The 23651-nt window shown below is 38.6% G+C and overlaps 3 protein-coding genes and 1 pseudogene across 3 annotated transcripts; 1 reads left to right on the top strand and 3 right to left on the bottom strand.

The window, feature by feature from the left end:
- Positions 1-1899: 1899 nt before the first annotated feature.
- Positions 1900-6470, top strand: LOC132281458 (probable LRR receptor-like serine/threonine-protein kinase At3g47570; annotated as a pseudogene).
- Positions 6471-14230: 7760 nt separating this feature from the next.
- On the bottom strand, positions 14231-17011 carry LOC132281457 (probable LRR receptor-like serine/threonine-protein kinase At3g47570). The gene is made up of 4 exons (XM_059783158.1): positions 16829-17011; positions 14932-15268; positions 14736-14758; positions 14231-14578 (listed from the first exon to the last, which is right to left on the bottom strand). The coding sequence occupies exons 1-4, from the start codon at positions 17009-17011 to the stop codon at positions 14231-14233; spliced, it is 891 nt and encodes a 296-aa protein (XP_059639141.1).
- Positions 17012-19684: 2673 nt separating this feature from the next.
- LOC132285095 (probable LRR receptor-like serine/threonine-protein kinase At3g47570) lies at positions 19685-20630 on the bottom strand. The gene has a single exon (XM_059787260.1). It carries the CDS (start codon positions 20610-20612, stop codon positions 19689-19691), a length of 924 nt encoding a protein of 307 aa, XP_059643243.1. The 5' UTR covers positions 20613-20630; the 3' UTR covers positions 19685-19688.
- A 543-nt stretch (positions 20631-21173) lies between these two features.
- On the bottom strand, positions 21174-22545 carry LOC132281455 (LRR receptor-like serine/threonine-protein kinase EFR). The gene is made up of 2 exons (XM_059783154.1): positions 21769-22545; positions 21174-21680 (listed from the first exon to the last, which is right to left on the bottom strand). The coding sequence occupies exons 1-2, from the start codon at positions 22543-22545 to the stop codon at positions 21174-21176; spliced, it is 1284 nt and encodes a 427-aa protein (XP_059639137.1).
- Positions 22546-23651: the final 1106 nt, after the last annotated feature.

The raw sequence follows: 23651 nt of genomic DNA, 5'->3' as shown, positions 1-23651 counted from the left end.
ATATTAGACACTTCCTACTGAGCGTTTAGCTCACCCCATTATTTTAATATTTTCAGGTTCGGGAAAAGAAGTGGCGGACGACCATCCACCACAGCTTTAGCTTGGATTAAGAGAATGTATATTTTGCTACCTTTTGTATTAGGCCTCATTTTGTAAGGTGTTGACCCAAATGTACCATTTTGTAGCATTTGAAATATTCAGGTTCATTTTGTATATGGCCATTGGGAAAATGTAATTATACTTATTTACACTAAATCATTTAGTGTATTTCATGAAACGTGTAGTAAATTATATGAATATTGTTGTTGTTGTTAATGTATTAGATGTTAAAATGTATTTAAATGTGTACGTGAGCTTGGTTATCAATGTTGGTGTATCTCGGACAATGAGAAATTTCGAGTTTGGATAACCCAAAACTGGTCGACGTAAAATTCTCACACGTCGACCGGATGACCTGAACCAGTAGACGTATAGACTCCCACACGTCGACTGGTATCTCGGCAGTGGGCAATGTCACTGTGCGTGACCCAAACCAGTTGACGTGTAATACGTACACGTCGAACAGCCCAAACCAGTTAACGTGTAATACGTACACGTCGAACAGGACTGTGCGTGACCCAAACCATTTGACGTGTAATACGTACACGTCGACCGGTTCCTGTTCCATACATTTTTTGTTTAGTTTCCCTAATTATCCTTTTATTCAAAGTTACGAGTATTTATTTTAGGACCCAATAAAATTCAATAATTATTTTTTTATCACAGAAAAGACTATATTGCCCTGAACTCTATCTTATTTATTAAGTGACATAAGTAAATGGCCATTATGCCCCTTTGAATCTCATACTATTAGAGTTGTGGCAAATGACCATTTTGTCCTTGTTGGGTTTTAATATACAAATTTAACGTGAAAGGATCATATTACCCTTGGATGATTTTGGGTCGGATAATGATCCGTTTAACGATTTAGACCCAGTGGATTTGGGTCGTTACAAAATCAACATAAAAACTATAATGGGAAGTCATCCCCAGTGGACAGACTTGATGCACGTTGACCAATTTCTATACTGCCTTTTATATAAATATATATACAAATTTTTTATGAAAAACTGCAGTTCTAGTTGCTTTCTATTGTTCTGTGTTGTTCAGTGACCTAACACTGCAAATTGAACAATGAAGCAAAACGAATCATGAATCATCACACGGCCTACATGTGGATTAAACATACAGAGTCGATGGCATGGGACGGCATGAAAGCAAATAAAGTGTTTTCTTAATTGCATTATGTGAATTTTCTGCAAAGCTTACTCAGTCAAATAAATGGAGGTTGGTTTATAAATTTGGCTATGATTTGTACCTAAACCTCATCACCTTTCACCTTCATTTTCCTTCATAGTTTATTCTATGAATATCGAGCAGAGCTATACTACAACTGCACTAAGCCGTAATTTCTCTTCACATAGATTCTTACCACACCACAATATAAGATATTGGCTTATGCTTTTGTTCCAACTTAGTGTGTTTACACTCACCCTGTTAGCTTTCAGAAGCACAAAGATATGGTTTCAAGGCTATTAAGTTCAATTTCCCTCCTCTTTTACATCCCTTTTCACACAAGCTTCATTTTACTTGCCTCAAATTCCACTTTTGGCTTCGCAAATGAGACAGACAAGCAAGCCTTGCTAGCCATCAAAGATCAAATTGTTGAACACCCTTTCCAGGTCTTTAGCTCATGGAATGATTTTATCCACTTTTGTAACTGGAAAGGAGTCACGTGGTTACCGGCATCAGAGGGTGACCATCTTAAACTTGCCATCCTTGAAATTAGTTGGTTCTTAGTCTCCTCATATAGGAAACTTTACCTTCATTGAGGGGTCAATCTTGAGAACAACTACTTGCATGGCACTATCCCCCAAGAAATTGGTTGATTGTTTCGGCTATAAGAACTTTCGCTTTATAGCAACTCCTTCTAAGGTGAGTTCCCTACCAATTTGACTGATTGATCAGACATCAGAGACATCAATATATCTTCAAACAATCTTGTAGGAAGAATTCCTATCGAAGTAGGATCATTTTCTAATCTTCTACTATTGGATCTTTCTAGAAATCATTTCACTGGCAACATACCACCTTCACTGGGGAATCTTTCTTCTCTTCACGAACTTCTTCTTGACACTAACAATCTAAAGGGAAGCATTCCTTTCGAACTTGGAAAGCTTTCCAACTTGCAATTTCTTTAATTGAGTTCCGAAAACTTGTCCAGAATGATTCCTACCCCACATTACAACATCTTATCCATCCATGTCTTTGCTCTAGCTGGCAACCAGTTAAGCGGAAGCCTCTCCCAAGAACTGGGATTGACCCTTCCAAAACTACAATCATTCTTCCTTGCTATTAACCAATTCTATGGGCCTATTCCACTATCATTGGCTAACACTTCAACACTTGTTGATTTTGATATTAGTGTTAATTTTTTCAGTGGGTGGGCAGCCTTCGAGATCTAGAATGGCAAGATATCAATATTAACCGACTCGAAACTAAAAATGCCAATGACTTGAGCTTCCTTGATTCATTAACCAACTGTACAAATCTAGGATTTCTACATCTAGGTGGGAATTACTTTGGGGATGTATAGCCCAATTCAATTGCAAATCTATCCACCAAGCTCAACACATTGGATATAACCCGAAACTACATATCTGGAAGCACACCACAAGGAATTGAAAACCTCATCAACTTAAAGCTTTTAACATTAGATGAGATTATGCTCACTAGCAGTATTCCCGAATCCATTGGGAAACTTTCTAAATTGGAACAACTATTTATTCCTGGAAATAACATCTCTGGAAAAGTTCCACCATCTATTGGCAACATGTCTCGATTAAGTATTCTTGCATTAGGAGATAATATGTCAGAAGGAAACATACCTGTTGAACTGGGCAATTGCACAAATCTTCAATCATTGGATCTTCAACTGAATCACCTCACTGGTGCTATACCCAAGCAAGTTATTGGACTTTCTTCCCTCACTGTTGGTCTCTTCTTAAATCAAAATTATCTTACAGGAGCACAACCATCACAAGTGGGTTACTTGAAGAATCTTGCGCGATTGCATATTTCAGAAAATAAACTTTTCGGAGAAATACCAAGCATACTTGGTGATTGTCTAATGTTAGAATACCTACATGTGGAGGGTAACCTTTTCAAAGGTACTATTCCATCATCTTTACAGCATTTAAAAGGAATTCAAGAACTAAATCTTTCTCATAATAGTTTGTCTGGACGGATTCCAAGATTTCTAGGCGAGTTACGATTGATTGAATATCTAGACCTTTTTTATAATAAGTTTGAGGGTGAAGTTCCAAATAAAGGAGTGTCTATGAATGTTACTGCATTTTCAATTGTGGGAAATGATAACATTTGTGGAGGAATCAAGGCATTGCAATTGCCTTCATGTCCCACACAAAGGGCGAGAAAGCTCTTTGCCCATAAAGTCGTAATTCTTGTGACAAGTATCACTCTTTCTATAGTTTTGTTAATATCATGTGTTTCTACTGTCTTTTAATGGATTAAAAGGTCAAAACAAAAGTCGTATTCAGATCGTCCATTGTGAAATCAGTATCCAGCGCTCTCTTATGCAGAACTTCAACAAGCTACCAATGAAATCTCTTCCGCCAACTTGATTGGTGCAGGGAGTTATGGTTCTGTTTATAAAGGAATTCTCAACTCTGGTGAAGAAATTGTCACTGTGAAGGTATTCATCCTTCAACTACTTGGAGCCAACAAGAGCTTCTTGGCTGAATGTGAAGCTTTGAGGAACATTCGCCATCGCAATCTGGTAAAGATCATCACATCTTGCTCAAGCATAGACTTCAAAGGAAATGATTTCAAGGCTTTGGTCTTTGATCGAGTTCATGCCAAATGGGACTTTAGAGAGTTGGTTACACCCAAATCAATCTGTGCAGCAGGATCCAAAGAGCTTGAATTTAATACAAAGGCTAAACATTGCAATTGATGTGGCATCTGCATTGGATTATCTTCATCATCAGTGTGGCACAACAGCCATTCATTGTGATATAAAGCGAAGTAATGTGCTTCTTGACAATGAGCTTCGTGCTCATATGGGTGATTTTGGTTTATCAAGGTTTCTTGGAGGCACCAGAGGTAAACCCAATCGTTCACAATCTAGTTCTTCAATTGGGATTGCAGGAACAGGAGGAACAATTGGTTATGTCGCACCAGGTAATTTTTATCACATAATTATTGCATAATAATATGCCTCCTTTTGCTACATACTCTCTGATTTAGTTTATTCAAGGAATGTACTTAGTTTGGGACTAAGGTGCACCTTAATACTAAGTATATGAAGCTTGCTTAGATTCTATTTTGAACCATATCTTGGTTATTTCCCAGATTACCACGTTTTGCGTAACCAGGTTGGGTATATTGTAATTGTAGAATTTCACATTTGTGCAGTGTCAAGGATAATCTTTGATGAAAATAATTTAGTTCTTCAGAAATATTGAAGGACATTACTAATTTAGGTAATATGTTATTTATTTTTTGTATAATATGGTATGAGTGTGGAGGTTTCAAAAGAAGGTGATATGTACAGCTATGGAATCCTCTTACTGGAGATGTTTACTGGAAGAAAGCCCACCAATAGCATGTTTATTGAAAATTATAGCCTTCATAACTATACAAAGATGGTGCTTCTTGATAGAGTGATGGAGATTGCTGTAATGTCTGTAAATTAAAAAAAGAAAAAGAAAAAGAGAAAAGAAAAGAATTTTTGGTGGGTCGCACCACTAAGCCTTAATTCTCTCTCCCCGTATCTATCTCTCTCTCAATTTTCTATTTCATTTTCTTTTTTTTTTCAACCCAATCTTTGAGGCAAGATTTATTCTTCGTTACTTGGCGGATTTAGGTGCCGTCTGAGGCAAAACGAAGCCCACGACGAGCTCTACGCATCCATACGAACAATTCCAGATTTGGTGCCCTTCTTGGAGTTCGAATTTCAAGACCCAAAATAAGGGTTTTGTGCAAATTTGAGGTTGGGACACCTTAATCCACTACCTTCTTGTTCCATTGTGAGTTATAATCATTTGTTATGCCAAGCATGCTTAATTAGAAGTTAATTGTATCAATGATTATTTTAAATGTTGTCTAGAGAAATTCATGTATTTGAATGTGAGTTGTTTTATGTGTAAAGCATGCTTAAATGTATTTTGATGAATCTTAATGTGTTAATAATTACTTGGGAGATGTTGAACATGTTGAATGTTTAATTTTATGGTGTAGAATTTTAAATGCCATGACATTGAATGTATGGAACATAGATACATACACATACCATTGGGTTTGCATGAAATGGGAGAAATTGTTCTTGAAATAAATATGGGGAATTTCAGGGAAGTGTTTTTGATGAAATGGTTTTATGCGAAACCCGGTCGCTGCGGGGTTACCAACGGGCCGGAGGTTAATATAGGCTAGAGGGGACAAGGGAGTCGCCCTAGCGTGGTTGAGCTAGCTGGGCCCTATAATGACGCCGCGGGGTTACCAAGGGTCAGGGACACTAGCCAATCCTCCTCTCGTGTCGCGGCGGGGCTACCAAAGGGCGGGCTGTATTAACAGTTTGGAAATGATGTTTTGGATTATGAAAATGGGGAGCGACACTAGCATGCATTGCATCTCATACCATTGCATTGGATATACTTGACATTGAATCGTTATGCTGTATTATTTCCCGACATTGTATGATCCCCATTTACCATTGGCCTATGCTTTGTTTGGACTCACAAGGATACAAGATGTGTGTCTTAAGTGTCACCTGCTGAGCTTTATGCTCACCCTACTATTTATATTATTTTTTTCAGGTTTTGGAAATGAACTGGTGGACGACAATCCACCTCAAGCTTGAAAGTTGTTAGAAGGTTGTTTGCTATTTTGTATTTTGACCGTTCTATGTATATTTGTAGTTGTGGAAATGTAACTAAGTTAGTATTCATGGCCTTGTAACTTAAGAACGAACTTATCTTTTGTTTGATGTAAATGAAACTAGTGGAATTATGGTATATGTTTCCATGCAATTGTATCATGTAACGTTGTAAGACAGGGACTTTAAATATTAATCTTGTATTTTGGGACTGTAATTATGATAATTTAGATTAATTGGTGTGTGGATGTTCCACCATGAAAGGAACTATGTTAAGGTATAATGAACGGATGAATGGGATGCTTGATGATTTTATGTGTTTTGTGTATTGGGACAGGTTGTTGAAGGCCCATTTTTAGGGGAGGTTATGCCGATTTTTTTTTAAAATTTTGGCTTCAGCTAGGGTAGTTACAAATTTGGTATCAGAGCGATGGTTCGTATACCATTAGGACGACCGGTAGAGGCTTACCTAGGGTTATCTGGGAAGTCATTTGCATTGTTATTTCCTTGTTTGGAAAAGTGTTTTGCTATTTGAAAAAGCATGCTTGACTACTTACTTGCTTACGTGCTTATGTGCTTATATGCCCATATTAATGTGTTCATTGTATAGTATTACATGCTAAATGTTTGTACAGTATCTTTTTGCGTTGGGTTGTTCACGGTTGGACCTTAGTGCTATCGTTATTGAATTGTTTCCTTTGTTTTATAGAACGATGTCACGGCGTGAGGAAATCAGGGAAGTTGGCCCTAGACCGACTAAGGGTGATGTTGGTGAGAGCTCCAGCTCCAATCTGGAGGAGCTAAATGATGAGGACACACTTCTTAGGGACTTGATTCCCCCGAGAATTGTCCCCACAAGGAGGGATAATGTTGAAGTACCCGTAGAAGTGGGTGAAGGTTCTGCGGCACCGGAGTTTAATCGTTTATTGCAAAATGTCGTGAGGGCAACGATTGCTGCTCAGTCGCAGTCAGCACCACAACCTACAGTTCAAGTTAAGGAGACGCCAGCTCAGAAGCGTCTCAAGATTATTAAGGGGTTTTCTCAGCTGATGCCGGTTATGTTTAAGGGCGGTGCGGATCCAATGATAGCAGATGACTACATGGAGCAAGTTGAAACTCAATTGACTTCTATGGGTGTGACAGAGGATCATTTGAAGATCATCCTAGCTACTTATAAGTTTGCTAAGGATGCTAAATTATGGTGGAAATCGGTTACGAGCCGATACAAGGTGGAAGAGATGAGTTGGGACAAGTTTAAGGAATTGTTTTATGAAAAGTACTTTCCACTTTCCAAAAGATGGGAGTTACAAGACCAGTTTCATAACCTTATCCAAGGGAGCATGTCAGTGGCAGAATATGAAAACAAGTTCACTTCACTTTCTCGCTTTGCTCCAGAAATGGTGAGAGATGAAGTTAACAAGACTCGGAAGTTTGTTTCTGGTCTTAATGATCGGATGAGGCCGTTGATCATGGCACAGTTCATTAAGGTTTACTCTGAAGCAGTGGAAAGGGCTTTGATGCTGGAAGCTGATAATAAAGAGAAGGATGCAAGAAGAGAGCAGTTGAAGCAAAAGAGGGGTGCAGGGCCATCTTCAGAAGGATCTTCTTGGAAAAGGAACTGGGGCGGTTCATCTCAGTTTCAGGGACAGCAGTCTGCACGATCTGCTCCTACCACTCCGTTGCCAGCTGGGTCTGATAGGAATGCAGTTGTTTGCTTTCAATGTCAGCAGCCTGGGTATTACAAGTCCAGTCGTCCTATGAGATTGACTTTAGTTTCTTCAGCTCCGAAGGCTTGTTATGGGTGTGGCCAGCAGGGCCATTTGATTCGGGACTATCCGAGTCAGGGAGCAGGCACCACTAGTGGCAGAGGGTCACGGCAGAGGCCGTTACAGTCGACTACGGTTCAATCAGGTTTCAGACCACCGCCGCCACCACCACAGCCTGCCTTCTCTTCTCAAGGTTCACGACCAGCTAGGAGGGATACTCCTACTGTGTCGGCAAAACAGTCTGGTGTTCAGATTAGTGGTTCATAGGCACAGGCACCGCAGGGGCGTGTCTTTGCCCTTGCATCATCGACTGATGCATCTCCTGGATCTTCAGTTCTCTGAGGTATATTTCCAGTGTTTGGTTCTTGGGCCCGTGTTTTGTTTGATTCTGGTGCATCTCATTCTTTCATTTCATCATCATTTGCACTTGCATCGGGGTTAGAGGTCAGTTTTATGGATTGGGCATTATGTATTGATACGCCAGTTGGAGTTTCAGTGTCTTTGAGCCGAGTCGTGAGGGACTGTTCCATTGTGATAGTCGGGCGGACTTTTGTGTTTGACCTTATCCTCCTAGAAATGACTAGCTTTGATGTCATTCTCGGGATGGATTGGTTAGCTTCTTTTCATGCCACGATCGACTGTTTCAGAGGAAAGGTTACAGTTTGTACTCCCGAGGGAGACTGTTTCTTTTTCGTGGGAGATCGGAGTGATTCCCACATTTCATCGTTTTATGGAATTCGTGGACGGAGTCGTGGTGATTACTTTTTGGCTACCCTTATAGCCGAAGAGGATGATGTTGTGGAAGAATATTATCCTGCAGTTGTTCGTGACTTTCTGGATGTGTTTCCGGAGGATTTGACAGAGTTGCCTCCACACCGAGAAGTGGAGTTCTCTATTGAGTTAATGCCAGGTACCGCGCCGATTTCTATGGCACCGTATCGTATGGCACCAGTTGAATTGGAGGAATTAAAAAGACAGCTTGATGATTTGAGGATGAAAGGTTTCATCCGACCGAGTGTGTCACCATGGGGCGCACCGGTCTTGTTTGCTAAGAAGAAAGATGGTTCTTTGAGGTTGTGCATCGATTATCGGAAGTTGAATCGCGCCACCATCAAGAACAAGTATCCTTTGCCAAGGATAGATGATTTATTTGATCAGTTGAGGGGAGCCAGTTATTTCTCCAAGATTGACTTGAGGTCTGGCTATTATCAGTTGCGAGTTAGGGATGAGGATATCCCGAAGACAGCATTCCGTACACGGTATGGACACTATGAGTTCCTTGTTATGCCTTTTGGCTTGACTAATGCTCCAGCGGCATTCATGGACTTAATGAACCGCGTCTTTCACGATTACTTGGACCAGTTTGTGGTAGTTTTCGTGGATGACATTCTTGTGTATTCACGATCTCGGGAGGAACACGAGATCCATTTAAGTATTGTTTTACAGATTTTGCGGGAGCACCGGTTGTATGCCAAATATGAGAAATGTGAGTTTTGGCTACAAGAGGTGAAGTTTTTGGGACATGTTGTTTCAGAAGGCGGAGTGTCAGTTGATCCATCAAAGATTTAAGCTGTTTTGAATTGGGAGCAACCCAAGAATGTGTTTGAGATCCGTAGTTTTCTTGGTCTAGCGGGTTACTACCGGAGATTTGTGAAAGATTTCTCCCGTTTGGCAGCGTCTATGACCCGTTTAACCCGGAAAGGGATTAAGTTTGCATGGAATGAAGCCTGTGAGTCATCTTTCCAGGAATTAAAGACAAGATTGACTACGGCTCCAGTGTTGGTGATACCTGAGCGTGGCTTGGGTTATGTGATCTATTGTGATGCTTCACGTGATAGTTTAGGGTGTGTATTGATGCAGGATGGTAGAGTAGTGGCTTATGGGTCTCGACAGTTGAAGACTCACGAGTACAACTACCCTACTCATGATTTGGAGTTGGCGGCAGTTGTGTTTGCTTTGAAGTATTGGAGACACTACTTGTATAGTGAAAGATTCGAGGTGTACTCGGATCATAAAAGTCTCAAGTACCTTTTCTCCCAAAAGGACTTGAATAATAGACAGAGAAGATGGGTTGAATTCTTGGAAGATTATAATTTTGACTTGCAGTATCATCCGGGCAAGGCAAATGTAGTAGCAGGTGCCTTACGCCGAAAATCTCGTGGAACTTTGGCCTGTCTGGTTATTCGGAAGTGGAAGATACTTAAGGATTTGGCAGAGATGGGATTGTATTGTTTTGATGATGATGTTGACAGCGAGCCGGCATTCTTGTTTAGTCTTATGGCTCAGCCTACTCTTGTTGTACGAGTGATTGAGTCACAGAGACAGGACCGGAATTTAGATGCCATTCACGCTTTGATCTCCAGTGGTGAGACAGTGAAAGATTGGGCTTTGTATACAGATGGGGGTCTACGGTTCTGGGGTTTGTTGGTGGTTCCTACTGTTTGTCGTGAGGACGTCTTACGGGAGTTTCACACTTCCCGCTTTGCAGTTCATCCAGGTGGTACCAAGATGTATCAAAATTTGAGACGTCAGTATTGGTGGAACGGGATGAAAAAAGATATTGCACAATTTGTGGCTAGATGCCTTACCTGTCAGCAGGTGAAGGCCGAGCATCAGAGACCAGCCGGTTTGTTGCAACCATTACCTGTAGCGCAATGGAAATAGAAGCATATTGCTATGGATTTTGTGACAGGTCTTCCAAGGTCACGAAGGGGCAATGAGTCCGTATGGGTCATCATTGACAGATTGACCAAGACGGCTCACTTTTTGCCTATTAAGGCAACAGATGATGCAGAGAAGCTTGGTGTTCTTTATGTGAAGGAGATTGTAAGGTTGCATGGAGTTCCAGTAACCATTATTTCAGATAGGGATGCTAAGTTCACTTCTAAGTTTTGGGAAGGACTTCAAGCAGCGTTTGGCTCAGCGTTGCACCTGAGTACGGCATTCCATCCACAGACTGACGGTCAGTCGGAGCGTACTATCCAGATTTTGGAGGATATGCTTCGGGCATGTGTGCTTGACTTGGGTGGTAGTTGGGAGGATCACCTTCCACTTATTGAATTTGCCTACAACAACAGTTATCAGGCGAGCATTCAGATGGCTCCATTTGAGGCGTTGTATGGTAGACCTTGTAGGTCTCCTGTTTGTTGGACTGAGGTATGTGAGACAGCCGCCTTAGGACCTGACATTGTACTCGAGACTACTGAGAAGATTAAATTAATAAGACAGAGGTTACTTACAGCTCAGAGCCGACAGAAGAGTTATGCGGATAAGCGGAGACGGTCGTTATCCTTTGAGGTGGGAGACCACGTTTTTCTTCGGGTTTCTTCACGGGAGGGATTGATGAGATTCGAGAAAAGTGGCCAGTTGTCTCCACGATTCATTGGACCATTTGAGATTTTGGACCGTATAGGAGAGGTTGCCTACAGACTTGCTTTGCCACCACAGTTGGATAGGGTCCACAATGTTTTCCATGTATCGATGTTATGGAAGTACGAGCCAGATCCATCTCACATCTTGAGTTGGGTTGATGTAGACATTGATGAGGATGTTTCTTACGAGGAAGGACCAGTTCAGATTCTTGACACACAACAAAAGGTATTGAGGAACAAGACGATACCAATGGTAAAAGTCCTTTGGACACACCACGGAGTCGAGGAGGCTACTTGGGAGCTCGAACAGGAGGTTCGCTCCAAGTATCCAGAGTTGTTTTCTTCTCCAGGTATGTCTTGATTTCGGAGACGAAATCTTTTAAAGTTGGGGAGAATGTAATGTCTGTAAATTAAAAAAAGAAAAAGAAAAAGAGAAAAGAAAAGAATTTTTGGTGGGTCCCACCACTAAGCCTTAAGTGGCTAGAGACCATTTTTGGTCTCTCATTCTTTCTCTCTCCCCGTGTCTATCTCTCTCTCAATTTTCTATTTCATTTTCTTTTCTTTTTCAACCAAATCTTTGAGGCAAGATTTATTCTTCGTTACTTGGTGGATTTAGGTACCGTTTGAGGCAAAACGAAGCCTACGACGAGCTCTACGCATCCATACGAACAATTCCAGATTTGGTGCCCTTCTTGGAGTTCGAATTTCAAGACCCAAAATAAGGGTTTTGTGCAAATTTGAGGTAGGGACACCTTAATCCATTACCTTCTTGTTCCATTGTGAGTTATAATCATTTGTTATGCCAAACATGCTTAATTAGAAGTTAATTGTATCAATGATTATTTTAAATGTTGTCTAGAGAAATTCATGTATTTGAATGTGAGTTGTTTTATGTGTAAAGCATGCTTAAATGTATTTTGATGTATCTTAATGTGTTAATAATTACTTGGGAGATGTTAAACATGTTGAATGTTTAATTTTATGGTGTAGAATTTTAAATGCCATGACATTGAATGTATGGAACATAGATACATGCACATACCATTGGGTTTGCATGAAATGGGAGAAATTGTTCTTGAAATAAATATGGGGAATTTCAGGGAAGTGTTTTTGATGAAATGGTTTTATGCGAAACCCGGTCGCTGCGGGGTTACCAACGGGCCGGAGGTTAATATAGCCTAGAGGGGACTAGGGAGTCGCCCTAGCGTGGTTGAACTAGTTGGGCCCCATAATGACGCCGCGGGGTTTCCAAGGGTCAGGGATACTAGCCAATCCTCCTCTCGTGTCGCGGCGGGGCTACCAAAGGGCGGGCTGTATTAACAGTTTGGAAATGATGTTTTGGATTATGAAAATGGGGAGCGACACTAGCATACATTGCATCTCATACCATTGCATTGGATATACTTGACATTGAATCGTTATGCTGTATTATTTCCCGACATTGTATGATCCCCATTTCCCATTGGCCTATGCTTTGTTTGGATTCACAAGGACACAAGATGTGTGTCTTAAGTGTCACCTGCTGAGCTTTATGCTCACCCTACTATTTATATTATTTTTTTTAGGTTTTGGAAATGAACTGGTGGACGACAATCCACCTCAAGCTTAAAAGTTGTCAGAAGGTTGTTTGCTATTTTGTATTTTGACCGTTCTATGTATATTTGTAGTTGTGGAAATGTAACTAAGTTAGTATTCATGGCCTTGTAACTTAAGAACGATCTTATCTTTTGTTTGATGTAAATGAAACTAGTGGAATTATGGTATATGTTTCCATGCAATTGTATCATGTAACGTTGTAAGACAGGGACTTTAAATATTAATCTTGTATTTTGGGACTGTAATTATGATAATTTAGATTAATTGGTGTGTGGATGTTCCACCATGAAAGGAACTATGTTAAGGTATAATGAACGGATGAATGGGATGCTTGATGATTTTATGTGTTTTGTGTATTGGGACAGGTTGTTGAAGGCCCATTTTTAGGGGAGGTTATGCCGAATTTTTTTTAAATTTTGGCATCAGCTAGGGTCGTTACAACTGCTGATTCTCTATTCTCGTTGGAAGAGGAAGATGTGTCTCAAAGGGCCAGCCAACATAACATTGGAAAAATAAAAGAGTGCTTGGTGTCGGTCCTTAGGATCGGAGTCATTTGTTCTTCTGAATTGTCGAGGGAACGGATGGATATTAGGGATGTTCTCATGGAACTCCACAAGATTAGAAACACATTTTTGAGAAGAAATTGATGTCATGTGAGAGAAACTGCCGATGGTTGTTCACCCAGGAACAAAAAATCTTCCGATGGTTGTACAAATGGTGCTAACGGACTCAGTGGCGTCTATCTCCCAGGATACAACGGTCTACATCCACCAGTAGCAGCACTACAAACTCGTGGATACGGCGAACCTCCTCCGTGTAATACTCTCTCTGACTCAAAAAATGCATCTATACTATTTAAATAATGAATTTAGTGAAATCCGAACTAAATGGCTCAGACCAAATTTAATATGGTTCAATGAAATTGGTTTTGGGCCTAAGTGGCTCAGACCACTTGACCATGGCTTGAACCCACATCCACTTGGGTTAGGTTCATCTTGAGAGAAGGAGAGAATAAATTTAATTGAACGATAAATTATGGTAGCCAGTGGGGTATTTATAGACTTAAAGATGCCTTTTGGTGCATGGGTATGTCTGTTTGGGATACCTCTTGGAGTATGGGTGTATCTGTTTGGAAAGAACGTATCCTTTCATAGTTTGGTCACCTTCAACAGATTCTTAATTGTCAACAACGTTACATTCTTTCAACGTCTGTAACCCAAAACTCACAAATATGATTATGATTCAATGTGACTTCTCAATCATGCTACCCTTACTTTCCAACCCATCCTTAATCACGTTGAATCACGTGTCAAGGATTCGTTGTAATTTGGAAATTCTGTATTACAGAAACATTCTGCATCAATAACCATATTCATGGGTTATTAATATTGCAAAATATATGATGGCACCACTCTAGTTACAGACTCCTTGATAAACAACTTCTATTCACACCAAATTTCTAACACCTACGATGACACAACACACACAAATGTAAAAAATAAAATACAATAAAACAAATGCTTTAAACAGTCACAACCACCGGAAGTTTCTATCACATGACATCAGCTTCTTCTTAAAAGTGCGTTTCTAATCTTGTGGAGTTCCAAGAGAACATCCCTAATATCCATCCGTTCTCTCAATAGTTTAGATGAACATAACACTCCAATCCTAAGGACCGACACCCAGCTCTCTTTTATTCTACCAATGTTATGTTGGCTGGCCCTTTGAGCATCCTCCTCTTCCAACAAGAATAGAGAACCGGCAATCTCCATCACTCTATCAGGAAGCGCCATCTTTGCATAGTTATGAAGGCTAAAATTTTCAGAAAATATGCTATCTATGGGCTTTCTTCCGGTAAGCATCTCCCGTAAGAGGATTTCATAGCTATACACATCACCCTTCTTTTGAAACTTCCACACCCATACCATATTTTACAAAAAATAAATAACATATTGCCTAAATTAGTAATGTCCTTCAACATTTCTGAAGTACTAAATTATTTTCATCAAGGATTATCCTCGACACTGGTACACAAATGTGAAATTCTACAATTATAATATGCCAAACCTGGTTACGCAAAATAGAGTCATCTGGGAAATAACCAAGATGTGGTTCAAAATAGAATCTAAGCAAGTTTCATATACCAATTATTAAGGTGCACCTTAGTCCCAAACTAAAAAATTCCTTGAAGAAACTAAATTAGAGAGTATGTACCAAAAGGAGGTGTATGTAATTATGCAATAATTATGTGACAAAACATTACCTGGTGCGACATAACCAATAGTTCCTCTAATCCCAATTGAAGAACTAGATTTTGAACGGTCGGGTTTACCTCCGGTGCCTCCAAGAAACCTTGATATACCAAAATCACCCACACGAGCGCAAAGCTCATTGTCAAGAAGAACATTACTTGGCTTTAGATTGTAATGAATAATTGTTGTGTCGCACTGATGGTGAAGATAATCCAATGCAGATGCCGCATCAATTGCAATGTTTAGCCTTTGTATTAAATCCAAGCTCTTTGGATCCTGCTGCACAGATTGATTTGGCTGTAACCAACTCTCTAAAGTCCCATTTGGCATGAACTCAAAGATCAAAGCCTTGAAATCATTTTCCGCAAAGCTTACTCAATCAAATAAAGAGAGCTTGGCTTATAAATTTGGCCATGATTTGCACCTAAAAACAATTCACCTTTCACCTTCATTTTCTGGTTTATCACTACAACTGCACCAAGTCATAATTTCAGAAAATTTACTTTTATCTCTCTCTGGTTACAAAAAAAAAAAAATAATTGGATGTTAAGAATTGATGCATAATAATTACTGTCGATAGTAATTTTTGGGAGTAGATATTCGTAATTATTAGATAGTAATTTTTGGGAGAAGATAAGGTACATTTTTTTTAAGTGGAAAACATGGATGTATAATTGGACTACAAAGTCACCCATAAGCAGAGAATTTTAAATAAGTGCCAGCTTATTTGCATGTCGAGGGGTTAAAATCTAAATTTAAGGAGTACTAACTTATTAAGTCAAAATTTAAACAGTAAACATTATCCAAGGGAAAGTAAATTGGCTAGTTAGAGAGCCTAGGTGTGGGTATATAATTAACAAATAAATAAATAAATAAATAATTTTAAAATATACTATTTATAATGGAGTTTGCCATCTTTTAAGTTCAAAATAAATAACTACCATAATTATAGTAATGATATTAACTAAAAACCAAAAATAAAAAAGGGGAGATTTGTATCTATTTATTTGAAACAAATTTGAATTTGATTTGTCAAACATTTTATATAGATATATTGTCACGTGACTGTTGTAGGATTGTAGATTTTGACTCTAACCAATGTCTCAAAAATTTAGTGTCTCTACACAAACAACTGACATAATACACACTTTCAGATTCACGCTTTATATTTATCAAAATAAAAATGTTGCATGTATTACTTTCCTTGGTGTGATTTGATCCATCTTCTCTTTTTCCACTATAATTTGGTGATCAACAACCTTCATAACTTGATTGGAGAGCCATCTTAGCATGGTTGTGGAGACAAAAATTGTTTGTGAGACATACATAGTTGTGAGACATACATAGTTGTGGTCCAGGGCGGATCCAAGGGTGGGCGAAGCTAGGCTTCAGCCCACCCCAAAATATATATATATATATTTTTTTACAATACTACTTTAAGCCCAGCCAAAAAAAAAAAAAAAAAAAAATAGTAATAGTCTAAAATTAGCCCAGTCTAAAATTAGCCCACCCCATTCAAAAAGGCTGAATCCGCCCTTGGTTGTGGTTATGTGGAGTAAAATTGTTCTAGAACAGACATCAGTATGCCATTTTTCCGGTAAACATGCATCAATACGCTTTTTCCGGTGAACACTTCCGGTAAAATAACATAAACTACTAAACTAGTAATTTAACTTAAATCATATCTTGATAAATCAACCACTCTAACTCTAAGGCAAAGTGTGGGTGTGTAAGTTTTTTGTCAATTTATTTAAAATAAATAAATAAATAGAACTGTGCAGGGCCCAATAATGGCCCAGGGAACAAAGGCACGAAGCCTTACATTCAAATAAATGGATAACTAGGGCAACTAGGCCCAAATGTCCAACGGCATCATCATCGGTTATCACTTATCAGACAAATGCCTACTGTTCCTTCACTGCCAAAAAAAGCGTTCAACCTCCTCCGGCGGCTTTTCACCCGTGCGCCGCCGATCCCTTCGCCGCCGACGGAGCTGAACCGGTGTCTCTGTACCAACGCATCGTCTGGCACGAACGACGTCGTCCCGTTCAACATTAAAAGCACTGGTCCCGCGTAATTACTCGCTCTCATTTTCTTGTTAATATTACAATTCAATTTTCTGGATTTGTTGCTTCAAATTTGAAATTTCTTTCTATAAATCTAAGCTCATTGATCAAATTGTTTCTGCCATTTGTGCGTGGATGTACCATTCTTTTATTATTATAGCACTGTAAAAAAAAGTTCTTGAAGGGTATCGAGATATTGTAAATTGGGAAGTTGTCCAAGTTCCACAGGAATGCTTCCCTCTAGGATCTAGATTAATTGTTAGACATCAAATTAGAGTGGAAAGAGAACAGATTCCCAAATAAAGAATGGGATTTTGCCAGTGAAATGATTACTATAATGAAGCAATTGTAGAACTTTAGAGAATTACTCTATTTCTGTTGGAAAAATAATATAAATTTTTTGTATATGTTGATATTATTTAATACTCAATGATCAAGTAATTTACCTCCTTTCTCTAAGAATTAGCTTCTCATTAATTTCGTGAAGTTGAAGATAAACATTGCTACAAGAAAATATTGATAAAAGTACATATAGTGGAACTATATCTTTCAGATATACCTCATTATTCTGAACATTACCTTATGAACCAGCTATAATTGTCTAACTAGGAATTATTTCTTCCATCTCTTTCTCTCTCTTTCCTTCCCCTCCTCCATACATAATAAGATATGCTTCTCTAATCTTGTGGAGTTCATTTAGAACATTTGTAATATCCATCCGTTCTCTTGGCAAGTCAGAAGAGCAAACGACTCCAATTCTAAGAACTGATACCAAGCAATCTTTTGTTGTAGCAATCTTGCGTTGTTTGGTCCTTTCAGAGTCATCTTCTTCTTCCAATATGAGTAGAGAATCGACAATCTCCATCACTCCATCTAGAAGCGCCATCTTAGCATAGTTATGAAGGCTGAAATTGTCTATAAACATACTACCAGTCGGCCTTTTTCCAGTAAACATCTCCAGTAAAAGAATTCCGTAACTATACACATCACCTTCCGTTGAAACCTCCCCACCCATACCATATTCTGCAATTTGAAACAAATGATGGTGCTTAAACTGTTGATGTTCTTCACTATTTTCTAATTTCTAAATTATTTGCTTGATTTATATTTTGACACTACATAGAAATGAAATACTACAATCCCAAATTTGGTGGGAGATTTCCATGTAGTTGGTGGTTAGTTAGGACAAAGTAACTGATGGATGAGATGTTGTAAAGGATGAGATGTTGTAGTAAATTGAGGTTGGAACCAAACGGGACAAATTGTTAGAAGCCAGCTGAAGGTACTCTTAAGTTAGGAAGCTGTCCAAGTTCATAAGGAGTGCGTCCTTCTAGGTTGTTACGCCTAAGCGAAAGGTTGCGAAACGCAGAAACATTTCCTAATGAAGGTGGAATCTTGCCACTGAAACGATTTTTGGAAAGATCAAATTCTAGGAGATTCGACAATTATCCTAGCTCGTTAGGCATTTTTCCTACAAAATTGTTTTCTGACATGTTGATGACTTTGATGTCTAAGAAATGAGTAAAATTAATAGGAAACTGACCTTGGAAAGAGTTTGTGTAAAGAGAAAAATGTTGTAACCGAAACAGTCGACCAACTTCTGGGGGGATAATGCCATGGAAGTTGTTGTTCTCGAGTTGGATTGCTTTAAGGAAGGTAAGGTTTCCAGTATGAGAAGACATGGAACCTACTAATTTTTTAGAGAAGTTTAGGACGGTCACTCTCTGATGCCACTGGCTACATGTAATCCCTTGCCAATTACAGAAGTGGATAGAATCATTCCATGAGCTAAGAACCTTGATTTTATTCCTTGATGGTTAACAAGGCTTGCTTGTCTCTCATTTGTGAAACCAAAAGTGGTGCTCGTCACCTTTCAAAAAAAAAAGTGGTGCTTCTTGTGGCATTTGAAACGAATAAAAGATTCTGGACAATGAGCATGAAGGGAAGTTGGAACAAAGTGCACAAGTTAATCACTTGATGGGCAGAAGTAACTAATAAACAAGATGAAATCAATTTTCCAAGTTGCCTTTTTTATAATGCAGAAAGTGAAGTATAGATGGAATCGTTTTCCATGGCTTGTGCTAAAATATTCCCGGTTTTGAGCAGATTTGGTAATAATTTCCAAAAATTACCATCTATGACCATGATTTGGAGCACCTAAACTATATAATCGAAGACAGACTGCATTTAATTGCTATTAGGTTTAGTTACTTGTCAAAGGATAAACTAGAGACTTGGCTGATACTAAGCTGTACTCCATCCCAAAAATATGACATATCTGAAAAAACCCTTAGTAGTCTATAGCAGTAACTTTTGATACATTTTGTATAGTACCAATATTGTGTTGAAAGGCACATACCAATATGCTAAGTAGGAACCACAAAGTCAATATTCAACAAGTGCTCTGTTTTTTGGGAAATTTGGAAGGACCTGACTGAGCTAAGGAAAAAAATTATTTAGAAACTTCAGATTTATTTGTACCATGGATAACTCTATCAGGTAGTCAACCATCAAGTGTACAATTCATATGCAGGTTTTTCTGGGTGATAATCAACAAGTCACGGTCATATATAATCGTTCTCAGCAAAGTTCATAGTCCTTTCAAACATGCTAAGTATGCCAATCCTGAGACAACCACAACAACAACACACGCACACAAAAGTAGAAAATAAAATACAATAAAACAAAAACTTTAAAGAGTTTCAAGTGTCGTAGAGTATGTACCAAAAGGAGATGTATATAATTATGCAATAATTATGTGATAGAACATTACCTGGTGCGACATAACCAATTGTTCCTCTAATCCCAATTGAAGAACTAGATTGCAAACGATTGGTTTTACCTCTTGCGGCTCCAAGAAACCTTGATAGACCAAAATCACCCACATGAGCGCAGAGCTCATTATCAAGAAGAACATTGCTTGGCTTTAGATCGCAATGAATAATTGCTGTTTCACAATGATGGTGAAGATAATCCAATGCAGATGCCACATCAATTGCAATGTTCAGCCTTTGTATCAAATCCAAGCTCTTTGGATCCTGCTGCACAGATTGAGTTGGGTGTAACCAGCTCTCTAAACTCCCATTTGGCATGAACTCAAAGACCAAAGCATTGAAATCATTTCCTTTGAAGTCCATGCTTGAGCAAGATGTGATGATATTGACCAGATTGCGGTGGCGAATGTTCCTCAAGGCTTCACATTCAGCCAAGAAGCTCTTGTTGGCTCCAAGTAGTTGAAGTTTGAATACCTTCACAGCGACAATTTGTTCACCAGAGTTGAGAATTCCTTTATAAACAGAACCATAACTCCCTGCACCAATCAAGTTTGCTGAAGAGAATCCGTTGGTAGCATGTTGAAGTTCTGCATAAGAGAGTGTTGGGTACTGACTTCCTAATGGACAATCCATGGAAGACTTTCGTTTTGACCTTTTGATGAGGTAAAAAACAGCGGAAACACATGCTATCAACAAAATTGTAGAAAGAGTGATACTTGTCACAAGAATTATCACTTTACGGGGGAACAGCTTTTTTCTTTCCCCTTGTGTGGGACATGCAGGCAATTCCAATGCCTTGATTCCTCCACAAAGTTTGTCATTTCCCACAATTGAAAATGCACTGACATTCATGAACACTCCTTCATTTGGAACTTCACCCTTAAACTTATTATAAGATAGGTCTAGATATTCAATCAGTCGGAACTCGCCTAGAAAGCTTGGAATCCGTCCAGACAAACTATTACGAGAAAGATTTTGGTCTCGAATTCCTTTTAATTGCTGTAAAGATGATGGAATAGTACCTTTGAAAAGGTTACCCTCCATATGCAGGGTTTCTAAAATTAGACAATCACCAAGACTGCTTGGAATTTCTCCAGAAAGTTTGTTTTCTGAGAGATATAATTGTCCAAGATTTTTCAAGTTACCCACTTGTGAGGGCAGTGGTCCTGTCAAATAATTTTGATTCAAGGAGAGAACAATTGTAAGAGAAGAAAGTCCAATAACTTGCTCGGGTATTGCACCAGTGAGGTGATTCAGTTGAAGATCCAATACTTCTAGCCTTGTGCAATTACCCAAAGAAACAGGTATTCTTCCCTCTAGCATATTTTGTCCTAATCCAAGAATACTCAACTGAGACATGTTGCCAATAGATGGTGGAATTTTTCCTGATATGTTATTTATGGAAATGTACAGTCACTGCAACTTAGAAATTTTCCCATTAGATTCAGGAATGCTTCCGCTGAACATATTCGTATCCAATACTAGAAATTCTAAGTTGACGAGGTTCCCTATTCCCTGTGGTATGCTTCCAGATATGTAGTTTACATTTATCGACAGTGAGGTGAGACTGGTGGATAGATTTGCAATTGAATTGGGCAATACACCTCCAAAATAATTCCCACCTAAAAGTAGACCTTGTAGATTTGAACAGTTGGTTAATGAATCAAGGAAGCTCAAGTCATTGGCTTTTTTAGTTCTGAGTCGGTTACTAAAAATACTTAGCCTATCTAGATTTTGAAGGCTATGCAAATTCATTGGTACAGACCCACTATAAAAATTCTCACCTATATCAAACTTAACAAGTTCTGTAGCATTAACCAATGATGGTGGAATAGGCCCAGAGAATTGGTTACCACCAACTAAGAAATATTGTAGTTTTGGAAGGGTCAATCCCAGTTCTTTGGGGAGCCTTCCGCTTAACTGGTTGAGAACTAGAGCAAAGACAGAGATGGATGAGATACTGTAAAGTGGAGGAGGAACCATTCCAGACAAATTGTTGGCACCCAACTGAACACTGTAAGTCAGAAAGCTTTCCAAGCTCAAAAGGAATGCTTCCCTCTAGATTGTTATATCCTAGATCAAGTGTGCGAAGAGCAGAAAGATTTCCCAAAGAAGGTGGGATATTGCCAATGAAAAGATTTTTGGAAAGACGCAATTCTAAGAGATTAGACAATGACCCTAGCTCAATAGGAATTTTTCCTAGAAGATTGTTTGAAGACATGTTGATGACAGTAATGCCGGAGCAATGAGTCAAGTTGGTAGGGAACTCACCTTGGAAAGAGTTTTTATCAAGAGAAAGATGTTGAAGCCGAAACAGTCGACCAATTTCTAGAGGGATTGTGCCACGGAAACTATCGTTCTCGAGATGGATCCCTCTGAGGAAGGTAAGATTTCCCATATGAGGAGACAAGGAACCGACTAATTCCCGGGAAGACAAGTTTAGGATTGTCTCCCTCTGATGCCGATGACTACATGTGACTCCTTTCCAACTACTAAAGTGGATAGAATCATTCCATGAGCGGAGGACATTGAAAGGATCCTCAAGAATTTGATCGCTGATGGCTAGCAAGGCTTGCTTGTCTGTCTCGTTTGTGAAGCCAAAAGTAGCGCCAACTGTGGCATTTGGGCACAGTAAAATGAGGGTCATATTAAATAGGATGTAAGAGAGAGTAAGAGTGATGAATTGAATAGGGTCAAAATCATATTTTTGTGTTCCATTCTTAGTGAAAGATGAAGGAAGCTGAGAGCAGAGCACAAGGGAAGTTGGATCAAGTGCATAAGCCATTCCTTCCTTATATTCGGACCTGCATTATGATAATATTAGTGCTTTAGTTTGACAAGAAGCATCACTTTTAGGAAGTTTGACGATAAGGTTGGTATATTCAAATGATACTGTGCTTATTGGAAGAAATAATACTCCGTAACTATCAAGTGTTGAAATTGACAAAAAGGTTGGTATATTCAAATGATTCAACAATTGCGAGTGGATGGTTGGTAGAAATTGACAAAAAGGTTGGTATATTCAAATGATTCAACAATTACGAGTATAGCTGCTGAAGATCACACACACACACACACACACACAAACACACACACACACACAATTGGACTACAAAGTCACCAAGCAGCAAAACTAGCATGCAACAAAATTCGGACCCTCAATCGCTCACATGTAAGAGGAAGAGGGGATTCTTATCAACTAGTACTTGCAAATTAATTATATATTAGCTATCAAAATGGTCATAAATTTTTTATTTTAGTCATTACATTATGCATACTAATATATTTTAGAACTTAAAGTAAACTTCAAATAATTAAAAGTTTACTAGTAACTTATAAAGTCAAAAAATTTAGTTAAACATTGTCCAAGGAAAAGTACAGTGGCTAGTTAGAAAGAGGGGGAATAAATTAAGCAAAAAGAAAAATAAATTTATTTAAATATACTCTTTATGATGGAGCTTTCCATCATAATTACTAAATTCTTTGTACTCTTTTCAAGTTTTAATTAAATAACTACATAACTAATAGTAATGAAATTAACTAAAAAAGGAATTAAGACAAACAATATATCAAGAGAATAAATTAATGGTAATGACACTAAGGCCATGTTTGGTTGCACCAAATTGGAATTGCATATGGATTGCAATTTCATGGTATTATAATCCCAGCAATCTAGTTCCAAATCCACTGTTTGGATAAACTTTGGAATTCAAGTGTAATTGACTTTCAATTCTAATTTATCGTTTAGATAACATCATTAATTTGGAATTGAATTAAACCAGGTAAAATAGATAGGTAAATGCAGAAAATGCCTTAAAGTATGTTTATAGTGCACGTGCAAAAAACTCCTAAAGTATCAATTTGGTGCAAATATGTTTTTCCTATAAATGT

This window comes from Cornus florida, unplaced genomic scaffold (genome assembly GCF_030987335.1).
Source record: "Cornus florida cultivar Cherokee Brave unplaced genomic scaffold, ASM3098733v1 CherokeeBrave_3.0.0_Hap2_Chr11, whole genome shotgun sequence".
Lineage (NCBI taxonomy): Eukaryota > Viridiplantae > Streptophyta > Magnoliopsida > Cornales > Cornaceae > Cornus > Cornus florida.
Note: the sequence above shows the minus strand (reverse complement) of the source record. Positions and strands in the feature narration are given on the sequence as shown.